Raw genomic sequence first — 24,323 nt, 5'->3', positions numbered from 1 at the left:
AGAGGTGGAGAGAGAATGTAGACAACCTGTTTGAGAAGCTTAGCCATAAAGTGGAACAGAGAAATGGAGGTACAACTTGAAGAGGATGTGCTATCAAAGGAGAATTTTTTTCTGAGATGAAAGATAGTCCACGGGGTGGGGGTGGGGGGACAGGGTGATTGAAGGTGAGGGAGAGAGATGGAATAGCAGCAGATATGAAGTCAGTAAGAAAGGGAAAAGGGAGGGGACAAGGAGCACAAGAAAAAGAGTAGCACTTGGATAGAGGAAAGCTCTAATAGGAGGGCAGTACAGATTTAAAGATTTGGTGGTGGGAATATTCATCGATTCACGAGTAAATATTTATTGAGCACCTGCTATGTGCCAAGCACTATCCCAGGCCCTGGGAAATGGCAATGCACAAAATATTTAAGATTTATTGCCTTTATGGAGCTTATTTCTAGTGAGGGGAGGCAAACAAATAACTATCATAAAATATCTAGGATGTTCCATGAGTGCTGTAGAAAAAACTAAACAGAGAAAAGGCATAGAGAGTACTATGGGATGCAATTTTATTTTTTTGTTTTCTTTTTTAAGATTTTGTTTATTTATTTTGAGAGAGAGCATGAGCTGGGGGAGGGACAGAAGGAGAGGGAGAAGCAGGCTCCCCACTGAGCAGGGAGCCCGATGTGGGACTCCATCCCAGGACCCCAGGATCATGAACTGAGCCAAAGGCAGCTGCTTACCCAACTGCGCCACCAAGTCGCCCCCGGGATGCAATTTTAAGCAGGATGGTCAGTGAAGGCCTCATGGAGAAAGGGGACATTTGAACGTCCCTTAAAGAAAAGGAGCCAGGTAGAGATGTGATGAAGGAAATAGCAAGTGCAAATGCCTTAAGGCAGGAGCATGATAAGCATTTTCATAGACCAGCAGGAGGCTGATGCAGCTGCAACTGATGGCTAGAAGAAAAGGCTAAGAGATATTACAGAGAAGTAAATGACAGGGAGAAGCATATCTTGTAGGGGCTTGTTGGTCAATGTAAAGAATTTGACATTGGGGCGCCTGGCTGGCTCAGTTGGTTAAGTGTCTGATTCTTGGTTTCTGTTCTGGATGATCTCAGGGTTTTGAGATCAAATCCTGAGTCTGGCTCCACGCTCAGTGGGGAGTCTGCTTAAAATTGCCTACCTTTCCCTCTGTCCCTTCCCCCACCCCACACGCACATGCTCTCACGCGCTCTCTCTCTCTCTCTCAAATAAATAAATAAACCTTTTATAAAAAGAATTTGACATTTACTCTGAATAAGATGGGAAGCCATTGAGAGGTGAGATGAACAGAATTGGCATACAATCTGACGTGTGTTTTAAAAGTACCATGGCTGCTCTGTTGAAAATAGACTTTAGTGTAGCAAGAGTGGAAACAGGGAGACCATTTAAGTGGCTCTTGAAATAATCCAGATGAGAGATAACTTTAATCAAAGTGAAAACAGTGGAGAAGTGAGAGATTATATTTTGATAGTAAAGCTGACAGTATGTGCAGATGAATTGGATATACAATGAGAGAGAAGCAGCTAGAACATCTCTAAGGATTTTGACTTGAGCAATTGGAAAGATCAAATTGCCATTTACTGAGATGAGAAGAACCAGAACCAAGCCATGGAGTATAACCTGATATTTATAGACCAGGATATAAAAAAGAATAAGCAGCAAAGACTAAATGGCCTTTATTTTTATTAAGATTTTATTTATTTATTTATTTACTTATTTGAGAGAGAGGGAAAGAGAGCAGGAGGAAGACCAGAGGGAGGGGGACAAGTAGACTCCGCACTCAGCACAGAGCCTGATGTGAGGCTTGATCTCAAGACCCTGAGATCACGACCTGAGCTGAAATCAAGTGTCGGACACTTAACAAACTGAGCCACCAAGGCACGCCCTAGATGGCCTTCAGAAGGAACATGTGAGGGGCACCTGGGTGGCTCAGTCGTTAAGCGTCTGCCTTCGGCTCAGGTCATGATCCCAGGGTCCTGGGATCGAGCCCCGCATCGGGCTCCCTGCTCAGCGGGAAGCCTGCTTCTCTCTCTCCCACTCCCCCTGCTTGTGTTCTTTCTCTCACTGTGTCTCTCTGTCAAATAAATAAATAAAATCTTTAAAAAAAAAAAAAAAAAAGAAGGAACATGTGATGTCAGATGAACATGATGTCTGGAAAGTGAAGAAAATTTTTTGAGGAAAAGAGAGTGATCATTGTGACAAATGCCACTGGCAGGTCAAAAAAAATGAGGGCTGAGAAATGACATTGATTAAACAATATAGAAAATATGAGTGACCTCAAAGAGAAGTCCTGATGAAGTGGTGCAGTGGTAAAAATTCTCTTCAGAGTGGATTCAGGAAGAATCGATTGGTACATGGATGAGGGCAATGTTAGATGTAAAATGAGAGGTACGAAGTGTATTGTAAAAGGTGTGAGGTGCAAAGTAGACCTGGTATGGTGTTGAGCCTAAACAGAATTTAAGTTCAACTTACTTGCCTCTTAGGTTCAAGAATAAGCCAAGGCCGTCAGTTTTCAGCACTTCTATTCAATATTGTGTTAGGGGTCCCAGTAGTACAATAGGCAAGAAAACAGAAGGCATAAGATTGGAAAGAAAATAAAGTTGTCCTTAGTCACAGACAACATGAGTCTGTGGAGAAACTCCTAAAGAATCTACCAAAAAAAAAGCTACCAGAACAGGGGGTACCTGGATGGCTCAGTCGATTAAGCATCAGACTCGCGATTTCGGCTCAGGTCACGATCTCAGTTTCCTGGGACTGAGCCCTGCATCAGGTTCCGTGCTCAGCGGGGAGTCTGCTTGGGAGTCTCTCTCCCCCTCTGCCTCTGCCCCTCCCCCCACCACACGCTCACGCTCTCTCTCTCTCTCTCAAATAAATAAAACCTTTTTAAAAAATTTCAAACTTTTGTTCTTGGAAAGAAATCATTAAGAAAATGAAAAGACAAACCACAGATTGGGGGAAAAAATTGTGAAACATATTCTGGCAAATGATTGGTATTCAGACAAATAATCCAGTTTTTTGAATGAGCAAAAGATTTGAAATAAAATTTCACCAAAGAAGATAAATAAAATAAGTACCTGAAAAGATGAAAAATTACATTAGTCATTAGGGAAACAGAAATTAAAACCACAATGAGATATCACCGCACACCTCCTAGAATGGCTAAAATTTTTAAATTTGACAACACCAAGTGTTGGTGAGGACGTGGAACAACTGAAATTCTCACCACTGATCTCACTAATGCAAAATGATACAGGATGCCATTTTGGAAAGAGCTGGGAGTTAAACATACACTTCCAATGCAATCCAGCCACCCCACTGGTACGTATTTACTCGAAGAAAATTAAAACGTATGTGCACACAAACACTTGTATTTGAATGTTCATAGAGCTCTATTCCTAATAGGCAAAAACTGTAAATAATCCAAATGACACAATGTCAACGAAGAAGCAAATTATGATTTATAAATAAGTGGAATACTATACAGCAATAAAAAGGAACAACTGTTGCTATGCACAAGTGAATCTCAAAAGTATCATGATAAGTGGAAGAAATCAGACACAAAAGGATACCTCTTAGTTGATTGCACTTATATGAAATTCTAGAAAAGGCGAAGCTACAGGGACAGAAGATAGATCAGTTTCTCCCAGGCTGGGAGACAGGGAAGGGGATTAACTGCAAGAAGGCACAAGGGAACTTTTTAGAGAAATGAAAATGTTCTATATTTTCACTGTAGTGGTACTTACATGACTATGCGTTTATCAAAACTCAACAAACTACATTTGAAACTGGTTAATTTTATTATATGTAAGCTATACCTGAATCAAGTTAATTTTTAAAATTAAAGGTGTTCTCTTTCATTGCTAACAAAAGCCAACCTGAAATAATTGGAGAAGATCTTTTATAGCTCATGAGTCACCTCAGTAGAGATGGAACAAGAGGAGAATTATAGTAAAATTATAACGCATTGATTTAGTTGAAGCTCTAATGAACATCAGGAATTTTCCCTTCTGACTCACTGTACTTGGTAACTTCCACTGTCTCTGCCCATTAATAGCACTGAACCACGGGTTTACAAAAGGAAATGTAATTAAAGTGAACGGCTCCCTTTTGGCTGGAACCACCATCTTCCAGTAATTCACCAAAATGACCAACACAAAGGGAAAGAGGAGAGACACCCACTCTATGTTCTCTAGGCCTTTTTAGAAAACACAGAGTGGTTCCTTTGGCCAATCTATAAGAAAGGTGATATTGTAGCCATCAGGAGAATGGCACTGTTCAAAAAGGAATGCCCCACAAACGTTACCATAGCAAAACTGGAAGAGTCTACAGTGTTACCCAGCACACTGTTGACATGGTTGTAAGCAAACAAGTTAAAGGTAAGATTCTTGCCAAGAGACTTAATGTACGTATTGAGTATATTAAGCACTCAAAGAGCCAAGATGGCTTCCTGAAGTGTGTTATCAGGAAAAAAGGGAAGCCAAAGAGAAAGGTACTTGGGTTCAACTGAAATGCCAGCCTGCTCCAGCTGGAGAAGCACACTTTGTGAGAACCAATGGAAAGGAGCCTGAGCTGCTGGAACCCATTCCCTATGAATTCATGGCATGATAAGTGTAAAAAATAAAAGACCTCAAGACTGTTAAGTAAGTAAATAAATTAAAGCCTCCTCTGTGGAGTATGCCCACCTTCCCAATCCACCTGTAATGCTACTTCTCAATTATCCCTCATCCCCCCAAAGCAGTGTGATATTGTAAGGAAAGCAAAGGCTCTCAAGTTTGTCACACCTGTTTGAAGCCCCAGCTTCTTCACTTTCTAGAGATGGGACCCGGGGCAAATTACCTGGCTTATCTTTTTTTTTTTTTTTAAAGATTTTATTTATTTATTTGAGAGAGAGAGAATGAGAGACAGAGAACACGAGAGGGAGGAGGGTCAGAGGGAGAAGCAGACTCCCTGCCGAGCAGGGAGCCCGATGCGGGACTCGATCCAGGGACTCCAGGATCATGACCTGAGCCGAAGGCAGTCGCTTAACCAACTGAGCCACCCAGGCGCCCTTACCTGGCTTATCTTAGCCTCAGTTTTTTCTCAACTGAAAAATGGAATGTAATGGCTTAGTCACGTCTAGGACATTTGGGAGGAGGAATAGGTCCATAGCTAGAAGGAAAACGTGTTTATTAGCAGATCACCCTTGTATAGAGGATGGATAAAGCATTTCTTTATTCTTCTGATTGAGTCACTGTAAGTTATATTATGAGAAAGCCAGAACCGATCCAGTTTTTATGGAGTCCACTCAGATGAGCTCCCAATAGCTCTGGCCTTCCTCATTATTTCTACAGGTCATTTTCCTGTTTCTCTGTCCTCCCATGGGATCTATGTGCCATCTGGAAAGTGCTGTGTACATTGCTAGAGGGGGACATATCTACAGGAAACAAAAAATTTCCTGTTGAATTATAGCAGTATTATATTTTTAAAATCTCTGTACTTTGTATAACCAGCCAAAGGAAGTCAAAGGTAAGAAGGAGCTAAAAAGGAAAAAAAAAAGGGGGGGCGCCTGAGTGACTGAGTCGTTAAGCATCTGCTTTCAGCTTGGGTCATGATCCCAGGGTCCTGGGATCGAGCCCCACGTTGGGCTCCCTGCTTGGCGGGAAGCCTGCTTCTCCCTCTCCCACTCCTCCTGCTTGTGTTCCCTCTCTTGCTGTGTCTCTCTCTGTCAAATAAATAAATAAAATCTTTAAAAAAATAAAAGAAAAAAACGATATTCTTTCACAATCGCTATCATGTTTATGTTGGAGCATTGGAAATAATGTATGTTAAGTTCCTGGAATATTAAAAACCCTGTAACTGAGCCATGAAAAAAAAACCCAACCTTACTATTCACAGATTCTCCTCTTCCTCTTGTGCATACAGAGAAGCGTCTCTTTGATCAGACGGTCCCCAGCTTCAATCAGGGGTAATGGAGGAGGAGGAGAAATGAGATTCACAGCAAAAAGCAAAATGGGTTACTCAGGAGAATGAACATCTATTGAGGAGTAGCACCACAAATGGCTACATTTGAGAGAGTTTGGGGAAATTTTTGAGAGAAAATGGGAGCGGGCAGCACCTGTTGCGCAATGCAGTGTGAGAAAGGGAAGGAGAGAGAGAGATAGACATTGGGAAAGATAATTTTAAGGAGTTTTTATGTATGTATGAGTGTAAGCCTGTTTTGCCTTTTTCCAAGAATCCAAAAAAGATCGAAGTTGATTTTCAGTTACTTCCTAATGACATCATGCTTAGATGGGCCCAGAGTGGCCCAGCTTTAACCATGTCTATAAATACTTAATAAATATAATGGCTCCCTCTCTGGAGCCCAGATCAACTCCCTTGAAGTTATAGTATTGTACTTTCATTATTATGACACATCGTGCACTAAAGTTGGCGCTGTGTGTGTATATCTCCCCTACCAGGTTGTAGACAGGCGCTTTGAAGGCAGGGCTTGTGTCTTAATCGTCTTTGTGTCCTGCAGCCTATCCAGCTTCCAGGCACCTCATCAGTGAACTGCGCAAAATAGATTTCAACAATTAGTGTGAAATAAACGCAGGGGTGGTGGATGAATGGAACTGAACTTAAAGGGCCATTTCTTTAGCAACATCTATGACAGCACCGTCTTCTCCCCCACCACCTGATGGACTCTTTTGAGGGACCATGTCTGTCCTCGTCGTCACTTTACCGCCAGCACTTGCACTATGTTAAGCCCACAGTAAGCACTGGAATCATTTTCGTATCCCCTAGAATGAGGATTTCAGCGCATCAGGAATGGAAGTAAAACAGTCCAAGGCCGAACGGAAGTGGGTCGCCTTGGTGAGACCGCTGGACGAAGAGCAGTGCCCGCCTGCCTTGGGCTGGGTGGTAAAGAACAGGAATCCACCAGGAGACGCCTGGGAACCGCGGGTGATCGCCGGCGCCCGCCTCTCCTCCGCAGCGGCAGGTGGCGCTGTGGCCCGGTGCGGCAGCTAGGGCCGCGCGGCGCCTCTCTCTGGGCAGGGTGGGGAGTCGGCCGGAGGACCTGCGGCGGGCCCTCTTCGGCCGCTCTCTGGCCCCATCTCCCTCGGCGTCTGACTGTGCGCTCAGTCCTGCACCATGGGGAAGCGGGACAATCGGGTGGTGAGTACCCGGTGGGAAGAGCAGTGGGGCGACGCGGGACCCGGCGGCAGGATAGCGGAGCCCCTTGCTCTTCTCGACGGGGCCTGAGGGTCAGCGGCGGCGCTTGGACCTCGAGCCGGGCGACCCAGCTCCCCCCATCCCCGCCGGCCCCAGACGCGCGTGCGCCGCGCACGCAGTTGGCGCCTTTGGGCCCCCCACTCTCTCCTCCCTCTTTCCTCCTTTCTCGAGTCCCCAGTTTTTCTCAACCCCGCCGCACCTTCTGGCAGTGCTCCGTGGCTCCCTTCCCTCCCGCCCTCGGGCTAGCAGTGCCCAGTTTTTGAAGCCACAAGGGCTCAAGGAGTTCTGACTCCTCTTGTATGTTTGTGCTAAGTTTGAGGCCCCTGGAGGCGCCGGGACTCGCCCTCTCCTCGGGATCGCCCACCCTGGCTCCGCGCCCCTGTGGTGCGCACGCAGGTGGGATGGAGGCGTGGAGGCCTCGGGCGCGGCTCCTCTCCGCGGGCTTGCCGCGCGCCCAGGTCTAGCGGCAGGCAGGTTCCCGTTTGAGGACCAGGATCGAAGCGTTTGGCTTCGTGTCCTCAGCACCTAGCACTGCCTGGCACCTAGTAGGCACTGTGTAGGAATGAAGGGTGAAAACAGTTGTCTTTGGAGTCCGGCATGGACTGGAATGTCAATGTTGGACCCTCGGGAGTTGAGTGACCAAGACGAGTTGCTTTTCTTCTCCGAGCTTCAGTTTCTTCATCTATAAAGGGGCATCAGTGTTATCCACAACTTTGCAGAATAGTTAAAACCGGAAAAGGCAAATGACCAGGGAATGCTTGGCCTGAAAGTTTCTAGTAAATGAGATAAAGGTGACACGGGAATAAGTAATAGCAGAAAGTAAGAAATACTTTGTGATAGAGATTCGCGGTTCTGAAGGCATTCAAAACAGAAGGTGCTTTTGACAGGAGGAGATGGGAGGAAGACATTCTACATGGCTACTAGTTTGGTTTGGAAAATCCCGATAATGAATCAGACTAGATGGACGGTAAACATAATAGGTTGGAGCCTTACAGTTCCTGGATTTGTCTTTGACAGAGTTTTAGCCACTGAGCAGCAAAACAAAAATAAATATATAAATACATGCATACATTTATAAATACATGCAGTTATTAAAGTTAATATACTAAATTTAATGAACTATTTTATTAAGTGATTTTTGCCTTTTCGGGTAATGGGGAGCTGCTGAAAGAGCTTTACTTTTATGAAATGGTGGCATTTCTTATCTTCAGAACGTTTGTTTTAATTTTGTATAGGCTTCATAATCAAAGATGTCTAGGAACCACAGTGGTGAGCCTTAATTACAAGGTTAAGGAATGTTCTTTTCTTCTGCTTTCCTGACTGTAGGTCAGACCTTGTTGTGATATCCTGATTATCATAGAGTTGAAATGGTGTTCTGCTAGAGCATCCTTAGGTTTGAGGTGTTAAAGAGTGTTTTGATTCTTTAATGACTGAGGGTTTGAATGTTTAGAGATCACCAGACCTTGGATACAGTTTCATACAGAGGTCTAAGATGTTTTGTTTTTGTTTTACTGGGAAGTGTTGGTTTACACATCCCTTTGAAGCATTTGAAACTTTTCAAATTAGCTTCATTTACCAGAACATTTTGATAATAACTGGGCTCTACTTATTACTTGGTATGCTTTCGTGGCACAGAGTGTTCTGGTAACTTTTATTTGCACTTGAAAGGTTGTGGGAATGAAAACATGAAATCAAGAGGTAGAAGACAGATTGTCTAATTTAGTCTCCTCATTGCATGGAGGAGGAGATGGAACTGTTTAAACTCGGACCAAAACTTGGGTTGTCTGATACTTAGTTCAGTACATCGTAACTCTTGGTTTTAAATAAAAGGATTGTTTGCCTGTGAAAATAATGGCATTTTTTTTTCTTCTTACATTGATGGTAAAATCATATGCTAGAATTGCTTTCTAAAAAAAGTCATAAAATCTAGGTTGAAAGTTTTGTTTTGTTTTGTTTTGTTTTCAAAAAAGACTTTGCTTTGGGGTGCCTAACTGGCTCAGTCGGCAGAACAAGCTACTCTTGAGCTCAGGGTTTTAAGTTCAAGCCCCACCTTGGGTGTAGAGATTACTTTTTTTAAAAGGTAGACTTTACTTTTTAGAGCAGTTTTGGAGTCATAGGAAAATTGAGCAGTGAGTACAGAGAGCTCCCATATATTCCGTGACCACAGTCATGCATAGCCTCCCCTACGTTCAAAGCTGCTCCAGAGTGGTACATTTGTTACAGTTTTTTGTTTGTTTGTTTGTTTTGTTTTTGCATTGTTAAAATGAATGAACCTATCTTGACACATCATTTTCACCTGAAGTCCATACTTTACATCAGGGTTCACTCTAGGTATTTGTACATTCTTGAACATTTTCTTTTTTTTTAACTGAACATTTTAGTTCTCAAGATTTGTAAAGGGTTCTTAAATTCATGATGGCCACCGTTTGTCCCCATTGTTTTCCAGAAGTTTCCTTCATGTTCTTTTTATTACTTTGTGCCCTCTAAAACAGATGCATCCTCTAGATAAAAATAGGTAATCAAAGTAACAAATGAAGGTCTGCACATTTTGTTCTTGCATCTCTCTTTTCACTACCTGCCCACTTACCTATTCCCTTGAGCCCAATTTGCCATCCTGAGTTTCTTTTTTAGGATTTTATTTTTAAGTACTCTCTACACCCAGTATGGGGCTCGACCTGGCCACCCCGAGATCAAGAGTTGCGTGCTTCACCACTGAGGCAGCTGGGTGCCCCGATATCCTGAGTTTCAAAAAGAGATTGTTTTCTGTTACCCAAACTCATGTAGCGGTTTGGAGACATTTCTAATTACGTATGAATACAAGTGTTTGATTTATAAGATCACAGTATTTAAAGTGATTAAGTCATAGTGAGACAGTTCAAGAAATTGCACAATTTCTGTATTTTAACTGATGTCTGACCACTCACCCCCTTAAGGTTAAGAACATTGTTTTTCATACTGATACATAGTAAGTGAAAAGGCTTTATCTTTGTAAAAAAATTAACTCTTCTGTTTTAAAAACCTTTCTATTGTGCACAGTAAAAGGAAGCATTGTTGCTTAATGATTATGAGCATAGACCATCAACTGTTTTGCAAAGGAGCCTCTTAATAAATATTGCTTTTACAATTGAAATAAATAATTGAAATATTTGGAATGTATTTAAGCAGACTAAGGATAGTGTTTATGGCCAAAAACTTGAAAGTTAAACCTTATTGCATAGACAATGATAGCTCATGTGACTGAACCATAAGTTGTCTATAATTAATAGCCTTAGCATGTGAATATACTACTTTACTATTTAATTTTCCTCTGAAAAGTAAACCCTAAGACAGACTGGTATGTACTTTGGGGAAGCACTTTCACAATAGATATTAAGGCACATAAAAATGTTAATTAATGTAGTTTTAAGATACATGCTAGAATAATTGAAGACTGTAAAACATGGTAAACGTGTTTTGATTTTTTTTTTTTAAAGTAGTCTCTACACCCAGCCTGAGGCTTAAACTCATGACCTCAAGATCAAGAGTCCGATCAAGAGTAGCATGCTTGGGGCGCCTGGGTGGCTCAGTTGGTTAAGCGACTGCCTTCGGCTCAGGTCATGATCCTGGAGTCCCGGGATCGAATCTCGCATCGGGCTCCCTGCTCGGCAGGGAGTCTGCTTCTCCCTCTGACCCTCTTCCCTCTCGTGCTCTCTGTCTCTCATTCTCTCTCTCTCAAATAAATAAATAAAATCTTTAAAAAAAAAAAAAAAAGAGAGTAGCATGCTATATTGACGAAGCCAGCCAGGCGCCCCACAATTTTTTTTTAATGAGAGTGAAAAGTTACCACTGTACTCTTTGTGAATTTTTACTTGAAGACAGTTCAGCTTCTGAATTGGAGTAGCAGCATTGTGGTTGAATTTTTCTCATTTTTTTTACCTTTAATATTACAATAATGTTTGTGTGTAGTTTCTTTGTTTTAATTTTTGTTTTTCTTTTATAAAGGTAATGGCTTGTTGTTTTTAATCTCTCCAGTGTATGAAATGATGAAAGTGGACCTCTCCCTGTACATGTTGGTGCATCTGGATTTTTAAAAAAATTATAACTGTTTATTAAAATGGTATCTTATTTTTTGGCAACTTGCTTTTGCTTTTCATTTGAGAAATCTTGGGCATCTTTCCATATCAGTAACTATAGATCTCTTTTTAGTGGCTGCATAGTATTTCATTTTGAGGGTATACTTTATAATGCATCTCAATTTGATGGCTCTTTGTGTATTTTCAGTTTTCCCTATTTTAGTAATTTAGTTGTGAACATCCTTGTATATATTTGCATTCTTTGGAAATAAACAGTTTTTACAATTTTAAACTTAAGATATTTTATCCTTAACTGCTACTAAAATTATGACATGGTACCAAAGAAATGAGATGTTAGATAGATAGATCTAGATAGATATCTAGCTATCTAGATCTATCTAAATGAGATGTTAGATAGATAATCTCCTGTTTTAACAATGATGAGTTTGGCTTTGCACATTTTACCTGCTTCTGGTTATTAGGATTGTCCGTGTCATTAGTAGGGCCAACATCTCCTCTATTGCAGCCTCCATTGGTTGTCGTATTTCTCCACATGAACTGAGTGAATTCTCAGCAGAGGCAGTTGAATGAAATGTTTGAGAACATAACAGTTGATGTAAAAAATGTGACTATATGCCTCTCTCTAAAGAGAGTTGAATTTGATACTCACATCTAACCCTGATTTTGTAAACATCCCTGACATTAAGAGCTCTAGCATTAATTCCTGCCTGTAAGCAAATTGTTGTTAATGGATTTTTTTCATCCGAAGTAATTAAGCAGTATCCAGTTGAATGGAAGTAGTTCTCAGCATGTGTTGTTTATAATGGTTTTATATTGTTTGCTCTGCCCGAGAAATCTGGAAATATATAACCCATATTTGTTATTTGGGAAATGTTGGTCATTTTCACAAGTTTTGCTAAATACAATGCAACAAATACATTAATATCCTTTCACTTCCTTGGGAACATTAAGTTGTAGGTTTAAGGCCTTAAAATCAACCTTGATAGTAGTCATATTTGACCACAATTCTTTTTATTTAAAAAGTGGAAGAGTTTTGGGGTGCCTGGGTGGCTCAGTCAGTTAAGCATCCAACTCTTGATTTCAGCTCAGAGTTGTGGGATTGAGCCCAGTGTGGGGCTTCGGGCTCAGCGCGGAGTTTGCTTGTCCCTCTCCCTCTGCTCCTCCCCAGCTCGTGCTCTCACACTCTCTCTCAAATAAATAAATGAAATCTTAAAAAAAAAAAAAAATAGAAGAGAGGCACCTGGGTGGCTCAGTCAGTTAAGCCTTTGCCTTCAGCTGAGGTCATGGTCCCAGGGTCCTGGGATTGAGCCCCGTGTTGGTCTCCCTGCTCAGGGGGAAGCCTGCTTCTCCCTCTCCCCTTGTCCCTCTCCCCTGCTTATGCTCGCATGTGCTCTCTCAAATAAATAAATAAAATCTTTAAAAAAAAAAAAAAAGGTAGAAGAGTTTTTGTAAATGCTTGTTGACTTGGATTAAATTTGGAAAACCAAATATGAGGATCAAGGGATTGAGACTAAATTCAAGACCAAATTTCATGTATGTAGCACAGTTAATTTTATTTATTTTTAAAGATTTATGTACTTATTTGAGAGAGAGTGTGCGCATGTGCGGGCAGGCAAGCAGGGGGAGGGGCAGAGAGAGGGAGAAAGAGAATCTTTTTTTTTTTTTAAAGATTTTATTTATTTATTTGAGAGAGAGAGAATGAAAGAGAGCATGAGAGGGGGGAGGGTCAGAGGGAGAAGCAGACTCCCCGCTGAGCAGGGAGCCCGACGCGGGACTCGATCCCGGGACTCCAGGATCATGACCTGAGCCGAAGGCAGTCGCTTAACCAACTGAGCCACCCAGGCGCCCCGAGAAAGAGAATCTTAAGCAGGCTTCATGCCCAGCACTGAGCCCAACTTGGGGCTCAGTCTCACAACCCTGAGATCATGACCTGAACCAAAACCAGCAGTCGGATGCTTAACTGAGCTACCCATGCACCCCTATGTAGCAGTTAATCTTAATAAAACAGCATCTCTTTGCTAGATACTGTCATTAACAAAGAAGCCTGCTTTATTTTGTCTGGATATTTTTGAAAACATCTAAAAATGTGGTTTTCTGCTATAATAAGTACAATATACAGAGCATAATTTGATTTTGGGGGTTCTTTATTGTGCAAAAATAAACATAACAAGGTTCACTGTCGTAGCCATTTTTAAGTGTTTAAGTCAGTGGCATTAAGTACATTCACACTGTTATGCAACTGTTGCCACTATCCATTTCCAGAACTTTTTATCATCCCAAACAAGAAGCTCTGTACCCAGGGCGCCTGGGTGGCTCAGTTGGTTAAGCGACTGCCTTCGGCTCAGGTCATGATCCTGGAGTCCCGGGATCGAGTCCCGCATCGGGCTCCCTGCTCGGCAGGGAGTCTGCTTCTCCCTCTCCCGCTCCCCCCTCCTGTGCTCTTTCTCTCTCTCACTCTCTCTCTCAAATAAATAAATAAAATCTTTAAAAAAAAAAAATAAAAAATTAAAAAAAAAAAAAAGAAGCTCTGTACCCATTAAATAGTAACTCCCAATCACCTATTCCCTCCCCGCCCCGCCAGCCTCTGGAAACCTCTTTTTACTTTCTGTCTCTGTGAATTTGCTTATTTTAGGTACCTCATATAAGTTGAATCATACAATATTTGCCCTTTTGTGTCTAGATGGTTTCACTTAGCATGTTAACAAGGTTCATTCATGTTGTAGCATATTAAGAATTTCATTTCTTTTTTCTTTTCTTTTTTTTAAGGGGGTGCAGGGGAAGAGGGAGAGAGAATCTTAAGCAGGCTCCCCGGCCAGCACGAAGGCAGACTCGGGGCTCAATCTCGTGACCCTCGGATCAGGACCTGAGCTGAAATCAAGAGTTGCACACTTAACCAACTGAGCCACCCAGGCACACAAATTTCATTTCTTTCTAAGGCTGAATAATACTCCATTGTGTGTATATGCCACATTTTGTTTATCCATTCATCAGTAGATGGATATTTGGATTGTTTCCACCTTTTGGCTATTGTGTGTAACGCTGCTCTGAACATGAGTGTACAAGTATCTGTTTGAGTCCCAGCTTTCAGTTATTTTTCAATTCCAATTAGAGATGGAATTGCTGGATCGTCAGGTCATTCTGTATTGAACTTTTTGAGGAAATCAAACTTTTCCACAACAGCTGCACCCTTTTATATTCTCACCAGCAATATCCAAAGGTTCCAGTTTCTCCCTGGTTTTGACAGCACTTGTTATTTTCTGCTTTTGATAATAGTCATCCTAATGGGTGCAAGGTGGCATCTCATTGTAGTTTGATTTGCATCTCCCCAATGACTAGCGAGTTGAACATCTCTTCATCTGCTCTTGGACATTTGAATATCTTTGGAGAAATGTTTTTTTCAAGTGCTTTGCACATTTAATTGGGTCTTTGGGTTTTTTGCTGTTGAGTTGTAGGATTTCTTTATGCATTCTGGATATTAATTTCATATCAAATGTATGAGTTGCAAATATTTTCTTTCATTCTGTGGATTGTCTTTTCACTCTCTTGGTATGTTCTTTAATACACAAATGTTTTAATTTTGATAAAGTCCCATTTATCTGTTTTTTCTTTTGTTTGTGCCTAATTTAATTTTTGGTGTTAACAATTGACGAGTAAAATTGCCATCAGTATGGCATAGTATTTCCTGAGATAAAAGATGTAATAGAGGGATGCGTGGGTGGCTCAGTCGTTAAGCGTCTGCCTACGGCTCAGGTCGTGATCCTAGGGTCCTGGGATCAAGCCCCGCATCAGGCTCCCTGCTCAACGGGAAGGCTGCTTCTCCCTCTCCCGCTCCCCCTGCTTGTGTTCCCTCCCTCACTGTGTCTTTCTCTGTCAAATAAATAAAATCTTTAAAAAAAAAAAAAGATGTAGAATAAGCAGTGGATTTAAAGTTAGATCTTTAGCTTCTTTGCAACTGAGTTTCTTCATTTGCCAGTGAGCATGGTGTTATTAGCCTTACAGGGTTATTGGGCTTTAGGAGAAAACATTATAAAGTCCTCTTACAGTAAGAAAGAGGTATCATTATTATTTTCATTAAATCTCTGGTGAAAAAAATTTTTTTCTGTGAAGTAGCGATATTACTCATCTCCCAAACTTGTGAGACTTGGTAGACCATTAAGTTTATTTTTTGTAATGAAAATTTGGTTAGTCAGATTGTTCATGCTCAGTTAGACATAGTATGCATTTATAATAAAGCATGCTTGGTGAGTAAGTGAGCATTTGCATTTTTGATGTTTTTTTTTAATTGAGTTAATTTTTGTTCTTTCCTCGAGGCCTATATGAACCCAATAGCAATGGCCAGATCAAGGGGTCCAATCCAGTCTTCGGGGCCAACGATCCAAGATTATCTGAATCGACCAAGGCCTACCTGGTATTTGTGAAACAATTTAGACATTCATAAGGTTTTGTAAATTTTTTAAAGGTTACTGTTACAGCTCTTATTGCTTGCAAAGCATAATTTTTTGAAGTGATGTTCACAGGTGCTTTCTTTTCAACTTATGAAACACATGCATCAGTGTAAAGCATCATGCATCAGTGTAAAGCAAATATTTGAGAATCCTGTACAGCTACCAGACAACCTTTCATACCGATCTCTTCTCTATGCCCTAAAGGGACCTTAACTTTGCAGTGTTTTAAGCTATTTAAAATGGTAGGTTTGACTAATCTTGCCCTTCATTGAGGTGTAACTAGGTGTTAGGAAGGATAATGTTAGGCCATGTTTCTATTCATATCTGGTGGCTTTTCGATAAGTTAGAATTTCCCACTGTAAAATTTTGTTTTAAATTGTTTTTGGGGTTTTTATTTGCCCTCATTGAGTAGCTCTGATCATTTATAAATAAAGCGTCACGGCACTGGCCTTGTTATTTTTTAGTATGTCTTATTATTAAATGTCACAGTTGTTAGCTTCATAATCCTTCTAAGTGCCCCTAAAGGTTGGGCAACTATAGCTGAAATCTATGCTTACATATAACAGGGGATCTTTCCTTTGAGTTAAATAGAAAGTAAGCCATGTCTACCTCTCAGAGTATTCATGAGTGGAGCTGTTGTTGACTGTTGCAGCATACCAGAAAATTATCCCGAAACAAAATATATTTTACCTTTAAAACTGGGGAGAAGAAATGACCATTAAAGAGGAAGTGCTCAAGCAAGTATATTATTTGTGTGTCAGAGTCCCCCAAGGCAGCCCTCAGATTAGGTAATTTGCTAGGACTCCCAGATAGATGCACTTTGGATAAGATTTATTACAAAGGGTACTAGCCACAATCAGCAAAGGGAAAAGGTGCATGGGGTAAAGTGTGGGGGAGACTAGGCTCAGACTTGTACGACTTCTTCTTCTCTTGTGAAATTACATAGGACACATTTAATCCCCTCAGCAATGAGTTGTAACACATATGAGATGTTGCCAACCAGGGGAGTTAATGAAAGACTCCATGTGCCCAGGGTTTTTACTGGGGACTGGTCAGCCTCTGCCTATCACGTGCCAAAATTCCAGACTCCTAGAAGTAATTCAGGTGTTCAGCCTCAACAGTAGTATTTGTATAGTGAGCCATTCTTAGGAGGGAATGGTAAGGACCTGTCCAAAATCCAAACTTGTCCAAAAATACCCAAACTTGTAAGCAGGCCTTTCTAAGTATAAGCAGTCAGGCATGCAGTAGCAACACTTTTCTGTGCAATATGTGTGGTGCATTATAAAATAGATGTTTAGCAATAAAAATAGTAGTTTACATAGACCCTAACGCTGAAACTACTAGCTTTGGGAATCTAGGCAGATTTCTTACCTTCCGCGAGCTTCCCTTCTTTATCTGTAAAATAGGGGTAATAATACTGTGTTTTCTCACAGGATTGTTATGAGGATTAAAGGAAAATGTATTAAAAACAGTGCTGCTTGTGTGTAAGTGCTCAAGTGTTTGGTGTATTAGCTCTTATAACCCATGCTTAGAAAAGGAATGATCAGTGGTATCTAACAGACTGTATTCATGATAATTGATTTACAGGGATGTGAACAAAAAATTTTTAAATGTATTAACACTGAAATGGAGGTTTATTAGGATATTAAGAAAATTTTATTTATGAAGTTTTGTTGTTTTGTTTGTAAGCATCCATCTCTATTTTTAATTGCTTGGAAACTTATTTGTATATTCTATTTTTTAAGGGAAGAAGTGAAAGAACAACTAGAAAAGAAAAAGAAAGGCTCCAAGGCATTGGCTGAATTTGAAGAAAAAATGAATGAGGTTTGTATAGAACCTGTTTGAAAAAATAGGTGCCCCAAATGTATGATTTCTTTAAAATAAAAAGAGGGAAACCGTATTATAGTAATTTATGTCATCTTAGGTTTTCTAAAACTGGGTTCTTCTCTTTATCTTCCCGTGCCCTCATGTGCCCATATTACCCTGGGATTTCCATGATGTTTGCCTGGTTTGATTACAAACATGTATGTAGTATTTCAGCTACAGTATAGATTAATGCAGGGTTGCCTAGCTAGCTCAGTCAGTAGAGTAAGCAACTCTTGAACTCAGGGTTGTGAGTTCGAGCCCCATGTTGGGTAGAGAGATTACTTAAAACCTTTAAAATATATATATGGGGCTCCTGGGTGGCTCAGTTGGTTAAGTGACTGCCTTTGGCTCAGGTCATGATCCTGGAGTCCCAGGATCGAGTCCCGCATCGGGCTCCCTGCTCAGTAGGGAGTCTGCTTCTCCCTCTGACTCTCACCCCTCTCATGCTCTCTCTCTCATTCTCTCTCTCAAATAAATAAATAAAGTCTTAAAAAAATAATAATAATAATTTAAAATATATATATGGATGGATAGATAGGTAAGTTCAGCTTTTACTGTCTGGAAAGAGAATCTAACCATCTTCGTTAAAAAGAAAAAATGTTCTCAGCCTCAGTGATAATACCAACTCCTCTCAATATATAGTGGAGAACTCCCACTCTTTAATACCCTCTTTGAGGGGCACCTGGGTGGCTCAGGCCTTAAGCGTCTGCCTTTGGCTCAGGTCATGATCCCAGGGTCCTGGGATCGAGCCCCGCATTGGGCTCCCTGCTCGGCGGGAAGCCTGCTTCTCTCTCACCCACTCCCCCTGCTTGTGCTCCCTCTCTCGCTGTGTCTCTCTCTGTCAAATAAATAAATAAAATCTTAAAAGAAAAAAAAAAATACCCTCTTTGAAAAGAGCTATTGGGGCCAGGCGCCCGGGTGGTTCAGTTGGTTAAGCGGCCAACTCTTGATTTCAGCTGAGGTTGTGATCTCAGGGTTGTGGGATCAAGCCCCATGTCCGGCGCCAGGCTCAGCTGGAAGTCTGCTTGTCCATCTCCCTCCCCCTCTGTCCTTCTGCCTGCTCGCATGCACAAGCACTCTCTCTCAAGTAAATAAATAAAATCTTTTTTAAAAAAAGAAAGGAAAAGAACTAGTGTGGCGCCTGGGTGGCTCAGTGGGTTAAGCGGCTGACTCTTGATTTTAGTTCAGGTCACAATCTCAGGGTTGTGAAATCAAGCCCCACGTCAGGCTCTTTGCAGAGTCTGCTTAAGATTCTCTCTCTCACTCTCCTCCCCACCGTACGCCCCACCCCCATTCATGCTCTCAAAAGAAGGAAATAAAGAAAGGAGCTAGTAAAGGATCCTTTGGTGACCGGGTTCTGGCACCTGGAGTACCTTTTCCCTGTATTTAGAGGCCGAGATGGTGAGAGGTAGTAGAAGACAGAGGGAAGGAAGTAGTGGCTGTCTATATCAGGTGTATTAGAAGGGGATAGATAGCCTCTGATGGTGTTTATAACCTTTTTGCAGAACTGGAAGAAAGAACTAGAAAAACACAGGGAGAAATTATTAAGTGGAAGTGAGAGCTCATCCAAAAAAAGACAGGTAATACTATTTAGAGCTTAATGCTGTTTTTAATGTCACATTTGAGTTTTCATAATCTGTGTACTACTATCAACAGACAATTTTAAAAACTCACATCAACTTATTTAGATTTGTACTTTGTTTGCTTTTAGAGAAAGAAAAAAGAAAAGAAGAAATCTGGTAGGGTGAGCAAAAGTTTTCCATTTTTCTAAACGTTACAGTTAAGAGCCTACAAGAAAAGTAAGAATAATTTATATGATCTGTATGCTAACTGTAAATGAGTCAAGGAGCCTTGAAGTCCTTTGGTAGTTACGGGTGGGTTTTGTTATATTAGCAATATAAAGAAAAGCACCAACCTCCTTATAACCTAGTAACTCCTCTATTGCTGTCAGGGAGACGAAGAGGGGAAAATTGACTACCATTGGCATATCTGTTGTTACTTTGTTGAGCCTTTTGTGTGTGTGTGAGGGAGTGTGGGGAGTGTGACATTTGACATTTTAATATTTAAGTCTTCTGAATATGATATCTGTCAGACACCAGATTGATTTTGTTAAGTTTTTAAGAGACTTAGTGATAAGAAAAAAATTCCTGCATCTCACAAGCTTTAATTGTTTTGTGCTTGGTCAAGTATTCATCTTCTTCTTCATCAAGCTCTGATTCTTCCAGCAGTTCTTCGGATTCTGAAGATGAGGTAAGGTTTGCCTGTAACAGTTTGTGAAATAATAGTCTCTAGTTTATTTAATGACAAGAGGAAATCCATTATGAAATATCTGTTAGAAACTTTGACTTCCAGGTTTTGGTTAATTATCCATAAACTGAGAGCATTGACATGAATAAATAACTAGATATTTAAATATTTTTATCTAATACATATATATGTATTTTTTAGGTTCCTAAATTTGTCTTCTTCTCTTCAAAATACCAGTAGAAGAAATGGAGCTTAAAAATCTAAAATGCTATTTGACTAGATGCTAGAGGTTACATGTGACTCGAATTACTCGACTTTTTTTTATAGAGCAAGAAGGTTAATATAAGTTATATTTTAAGTATTAATTATTAAGGGGGCACCGGGCTGGCTCAGTCAGTAGAGTACGTGACTATTGATCTCGGGGTTGTGAGCTCGAGTCCCACATTTGGCATAGAGTTTACTTAAAAAAAAAAAATTATTAAGTAAAACCTGCATTTACAAGCTGGTTCTTTCATTTAAGCTTTGCTCATTGATAAAGGTTTTGTATTAAAAAATACATCAATTATATTTTTGAAACAGAAAGCAAATGTTTCTAAAAATGTTTTATATAGGATAAAAAACAAGGAAAAAGGAAAAAGAAAAAGAAGAACCGTTCACATAAATCTTCTGAAAGCTCCATGTCAGAAACCGAATCAGACAGTAAGGTAAAATTACTCAAATTAGTAACATTTTGGATAGCAAACACATTTTTTTCTTTTAGGTCATCCTGTCTTAAATTGTTGTCAGTTTAGAAATGAGATGCTATTTTCTGTACTTTGATGGGCTGTGCCACTCAATTGATACACTTAATAATATCTTATATATGCCATTTTATTGTTCTCTAAATACTTCCTCATATGCCTCCATGTCTCAGCATTTCCATGACGGCTTTATAATAAATATGGCAGACATTATTTTTCCCATTTCCATATAGAAGTGAGAGTTCAGAGGAGAAAACCTACTCCACTATCTGGTCCAGTGTCCTTTCCATTATACCTAAATCTGCTCTGTATGTCTAGAATTGTGAAACATAATTGGCTCTCAAACAATTGTGGTAATAAGAAATACATGCAGGTTGCAATAAAAGTGTAGATTCCTGGGCTTCATGTTGAGAGAGTCTGATTTAGTAAGTCTGCTTAGGCTCAGAAGTCTACATTTTTAATAGATACCCTCTGTGATTCTGATACAGGTGTGTCCTTGGACCACAATTTCACAAACACTATCCTAGAAGCCCAGGAGAACAAAACAACTGGTTTTGGGGCAGGTCTCTACTTGTCCTAGTGTGATTTCTTCTGACAAAATGCCCAGCATCTAGAAAGTATTTAGTAAACGTTGGTTTTCTCTTTGTCTTTTAAGATAGAAGAGTCAATCTAATGATACTGATAGCCAGTCTTCGTCAAGTGGCTACTATATGTTAGGCACAGTTCCAAGCACTTGACATTTTTTTAGCTCAATGCTCTCAATAATCCTCATCCACTTTATGGATGAGGAAGTCTCAGGGAGGTTATTGGCTAGAACTGAAAGAATCAAAAGCAGAAATTTTCACCTCTCCTCCTTATATGTAAAGAGGAAAATCAGATTGGGGGATGTCTGAGGACAGTGTGAATGAGAACCCCAGTGCGTATGACCACTACAGGCAAAAATAAGCAAATGGCATTAAGTCTTATTTTAAAAGAAACCATGTGGTTATTACAGACAATGTCTATCATTTTCAGTATACATAGAATTTGATATACAGCCAGATGAAGAAGCTTCATTTCCTTACAAGCACATATATATGTGACGTACATTTCTCTTATTTTCAGAATAAAATTCTGGTATTGAAATAAACTTTTTTCAGTCATAGAGCAAATCACCTTTTTGCTGTTTTTGTCCTTATGCTCTATCTTTTACATTTAAAATTGATATGTATATATATGTTTGTTTGCTTAGGATAGTTTAAAAAAGAAAAAGAAGTCAAAGGATGCAACTGAGAAAGAAAAGGTAATTATAATTTTACTTTAGTCTGTCATACAATTCTTCATTTACTTCTAGAAATTAACAATAATGTATTCTTCCTTTTAACTTGAGATTTATTTCTTTTGCTTTTATAGCATTTTGTGTTGATTTAAGGAAATTATTTATTGAATTCATTATCAAAGGTTAGAAGATCAGAAAAGTATTCCTACCGAGTTTGAATTTATACAGATTAATATATTATCTCATTAAAAATTCAAAATAATGGAGATTAAATATTTCCTTTGTTTCTTCAAGTCATTTTGAAAGAAGCCCTTTTAATAACAGAACATGGAGTTCTGTTTCAAATTGAGTGTACCATAGATAAGTTTTGAAAAAATTTTTTACTGTAAGTAGATGTTTTATCTTCATTTATGCTTAACTATAATTAATGCTAAATTTATCCCTGTGTTTCTGATTTACATTTAAAAATCTGTTTCTGGGGCGCCTGGGTGGCTCAGTTGGTTAAGCGACTGCCTTCGGCTCAGGTCATGATCCTGGAGTCCCGGGATCGAGTCCCGTATCGAGCTCCCTGCTCAGCGAGGAGTCTGCTTCTCCCTCTGACCCTCCCCCCCTCATGCTCTCTCTCTCATTCTCTCTCAAATAAATAAATAAAATCTTTAAAATAAAATAAAATAAAAAATAAAAATCTGTTTCTGGGGGCACCTGGGTGGCTCAGTTGATTAAGCATCTGCCTTTGTTCAGCTGGGTCATGATCCCAGGGTCCTGGGATTGAGCCTTGCATCGGACTCTGTGCTCAGCAGGGCTCAATCTCCTCTCCCTCTGCTGCTCCCCCTTCTCTCTCTCTCTCTCAAATAAAATAAATTAAATCTTGGGGAAAAAAAATCTTTTTCTGGTTCTTAAAAACCTAAAGACAGCAGTTATTAATGAAAGAAAACTATAGACCAGAGTCACTATATTTTACTCAGTATTTTTACATATTTTTTTAATTGAGGTACAATTTACATAATATGCTATTAATCATTTTAAAATTACAATTTGGGGGAATATTGTATATGTACAGTGTTGTACAGTGACCACCTCTCTAGTTTCAAAACTTTTTCATCACCCCCTTAAAAACAACCCATACTCATTAACTAATTCCCATTCTTCCTGCCCCCCACACCCCCTAGTAACTTCTAGTCTGCTTTCTATCTCTATGGATTTACATATTCTGGATATATCATTTGTTTTGTTTTTGTGAATCAAAAATAGGAACTTTAGGGGCACCTGGCGGGCTCAGTCATTGTAGCATGGGACTCTTGGACATATTAGACTTGGGAGAGGGAAAGGGAGAGAATCTTAAGCAGACTCCATGCTGAGCATGGAGCCCAGCGCCGGGCTTGATCTCATGATCCTGAGATTACAACCTGAGCCAAAACCAAGAGCGGGACACTTAACCAACTGTGACACCCAGGCGCCCCAGGAGTTTCATATTTTAAATACTATTCATCTTTTATACACATGATGAACATTTTTTGGTCCATGGCTTCTCTTAATCTTGTTTAGGATGTCTGTTACAGTCTAAAAGGGTATAATTTTTCTTCTCCCTGGGCAGTATTCTCTGTTTTGTTTTTTTAAGTTTTTTGCTTTAATTCCAGTATAGTTAACGTAGAGTGTTACAAAAAGGGTGTAATTTTAAAGGGCACCTGGATGGCTCAGTCAGTTAAGCATCTGACTCTTGGCTCTGGTTCAGGTCATGATCTCAGGATCCTGGATCGAGCCAGCACTGGGCTCTGCACTCTGCGCTCAGCAGGGAGTCCACTTGAGGATTTTCTCTCTCTCTCCCTCTCCCACTGCCCCTCCTCCTGCCCATGCTCGTGTGCTTTCTCTCTCTCTCTAAAATAAATCTTTTTTTAAAAGGGTGTAATTGTAAGTCATGTATCAGTCATCGTTTTCAGCTCATTTTTAAGTTGTGAAAATGACAGTGTAATACCTAACAATGGACGAAAATATCCCATTTCTAACAGTAACAAAGAATATATAGGAAAAATTTAAAGAACCGATCAGGACTTCTCTGAAGAAAATTATGCAAATCTATTCAGAGAAGCACATGAAGATTTAATAAATGTCCCTGGGTAGACATTAAACATTTTTTAAACTCTTTGATTAAAACATTCTTTAAACGCTTTGATTAAAATAGTGTGGTATGGTGCAGGAATAGGGAGGAAAAAAAAAAAAGGCAGTGGAACAGTGTAGAGCCCAAGTAAAAATTTGTAAATATTTGTGGGGTTTTATAGATGATAAAAGTGGCTTTTCTTGGGACAAAATGACTAGCCATTTGGAAAGTATAAAGCTGGACCCTCCTTAAGGCCAAATAAATCATAGGTAAGTCAGTTTTAAATGTATGAAAGTACAACTAGAGAAAGACAGTGGTGAATATAATTTGGGGTAGGGAAGGCCCATGCCTCAAAACTCAAAAACTTTTTTTTTTTTTAAGATTTTAT

The 24,323-nt window shown here is 40.0% G+C and overlaps 1 protein-coding gene and 1 pseudogene across 2 annotated transcripts in view; both read left to right on the top strand.

Annotated features, from left to right (window-relative positions):
- Positions 1-4,160: 4,160 nt before the first annotated feature.
- LOC110580136 lies at positions 4,161-4,625 on the top strand (annotated as a pseudogene).
- A 2,417-nt stretch (positions 4,626-7,042) lies between these two features.
- FAM133B (family with sequence similarity 133 member B) overlaps positions 7,043-24,323 on the top strand; it is a 38,001-nt gene continuing 20,720 nt past the window's right edge. For both annotated transcript variants that reach the window (XM_044920073.1, XM_044920072.1), the window contains exons 1-8: positions 7,043-7,154; positions 15,595-15,692; positions 17,475-17,553; positions 19,101-19,175; positions 19,307-19,339; positions 19,783-19,845; positions 20,454-20,546; positions 21,814-21,864. In XM_044920073.1, coding sequence (XP_044776008.1) covers positions 7,131-7,154; positions 15,595-15,692; positions 17,475-17,553; positions 19,101-19,175; positions 19,307-19,339; positions 19,783-19,845; positions 20,454-20,546; positions 21,814-21,864 — 516 coding nt within the window. In that variant the 5' untranslated portion in view covers positions 7,043-7,130. The remainder of the gene's footprint in view (positions 7,155-15,594; positions 15,693-17,474; positions 17,554-19,100; positions 19,176-19,306; positions 19,340-19,782; positions 19,846-20,453; positions 20,547-21,813; positions 21,865-24,323) is intronic.

This window comes from Neomonachus schauinslandi, chromosome 12, assembly GCF_002201575.2.
Source record: "Neomonachus schauinslandi chromosome 12, ASM220157v2, whole genome shotgun sequence".
Taxonomy (NCBI): Eukaryota; Metazoa; Chordata; class Mammalia; order Carnivora; family Phocidae; genus Neomonachus; species Neomonachus schauinslandi.
The sequence above is the reverse complement of the archived record's forward strand: the minus strand, read 5'-3'. Positions and strand labels throughout refer to the sequence as shown.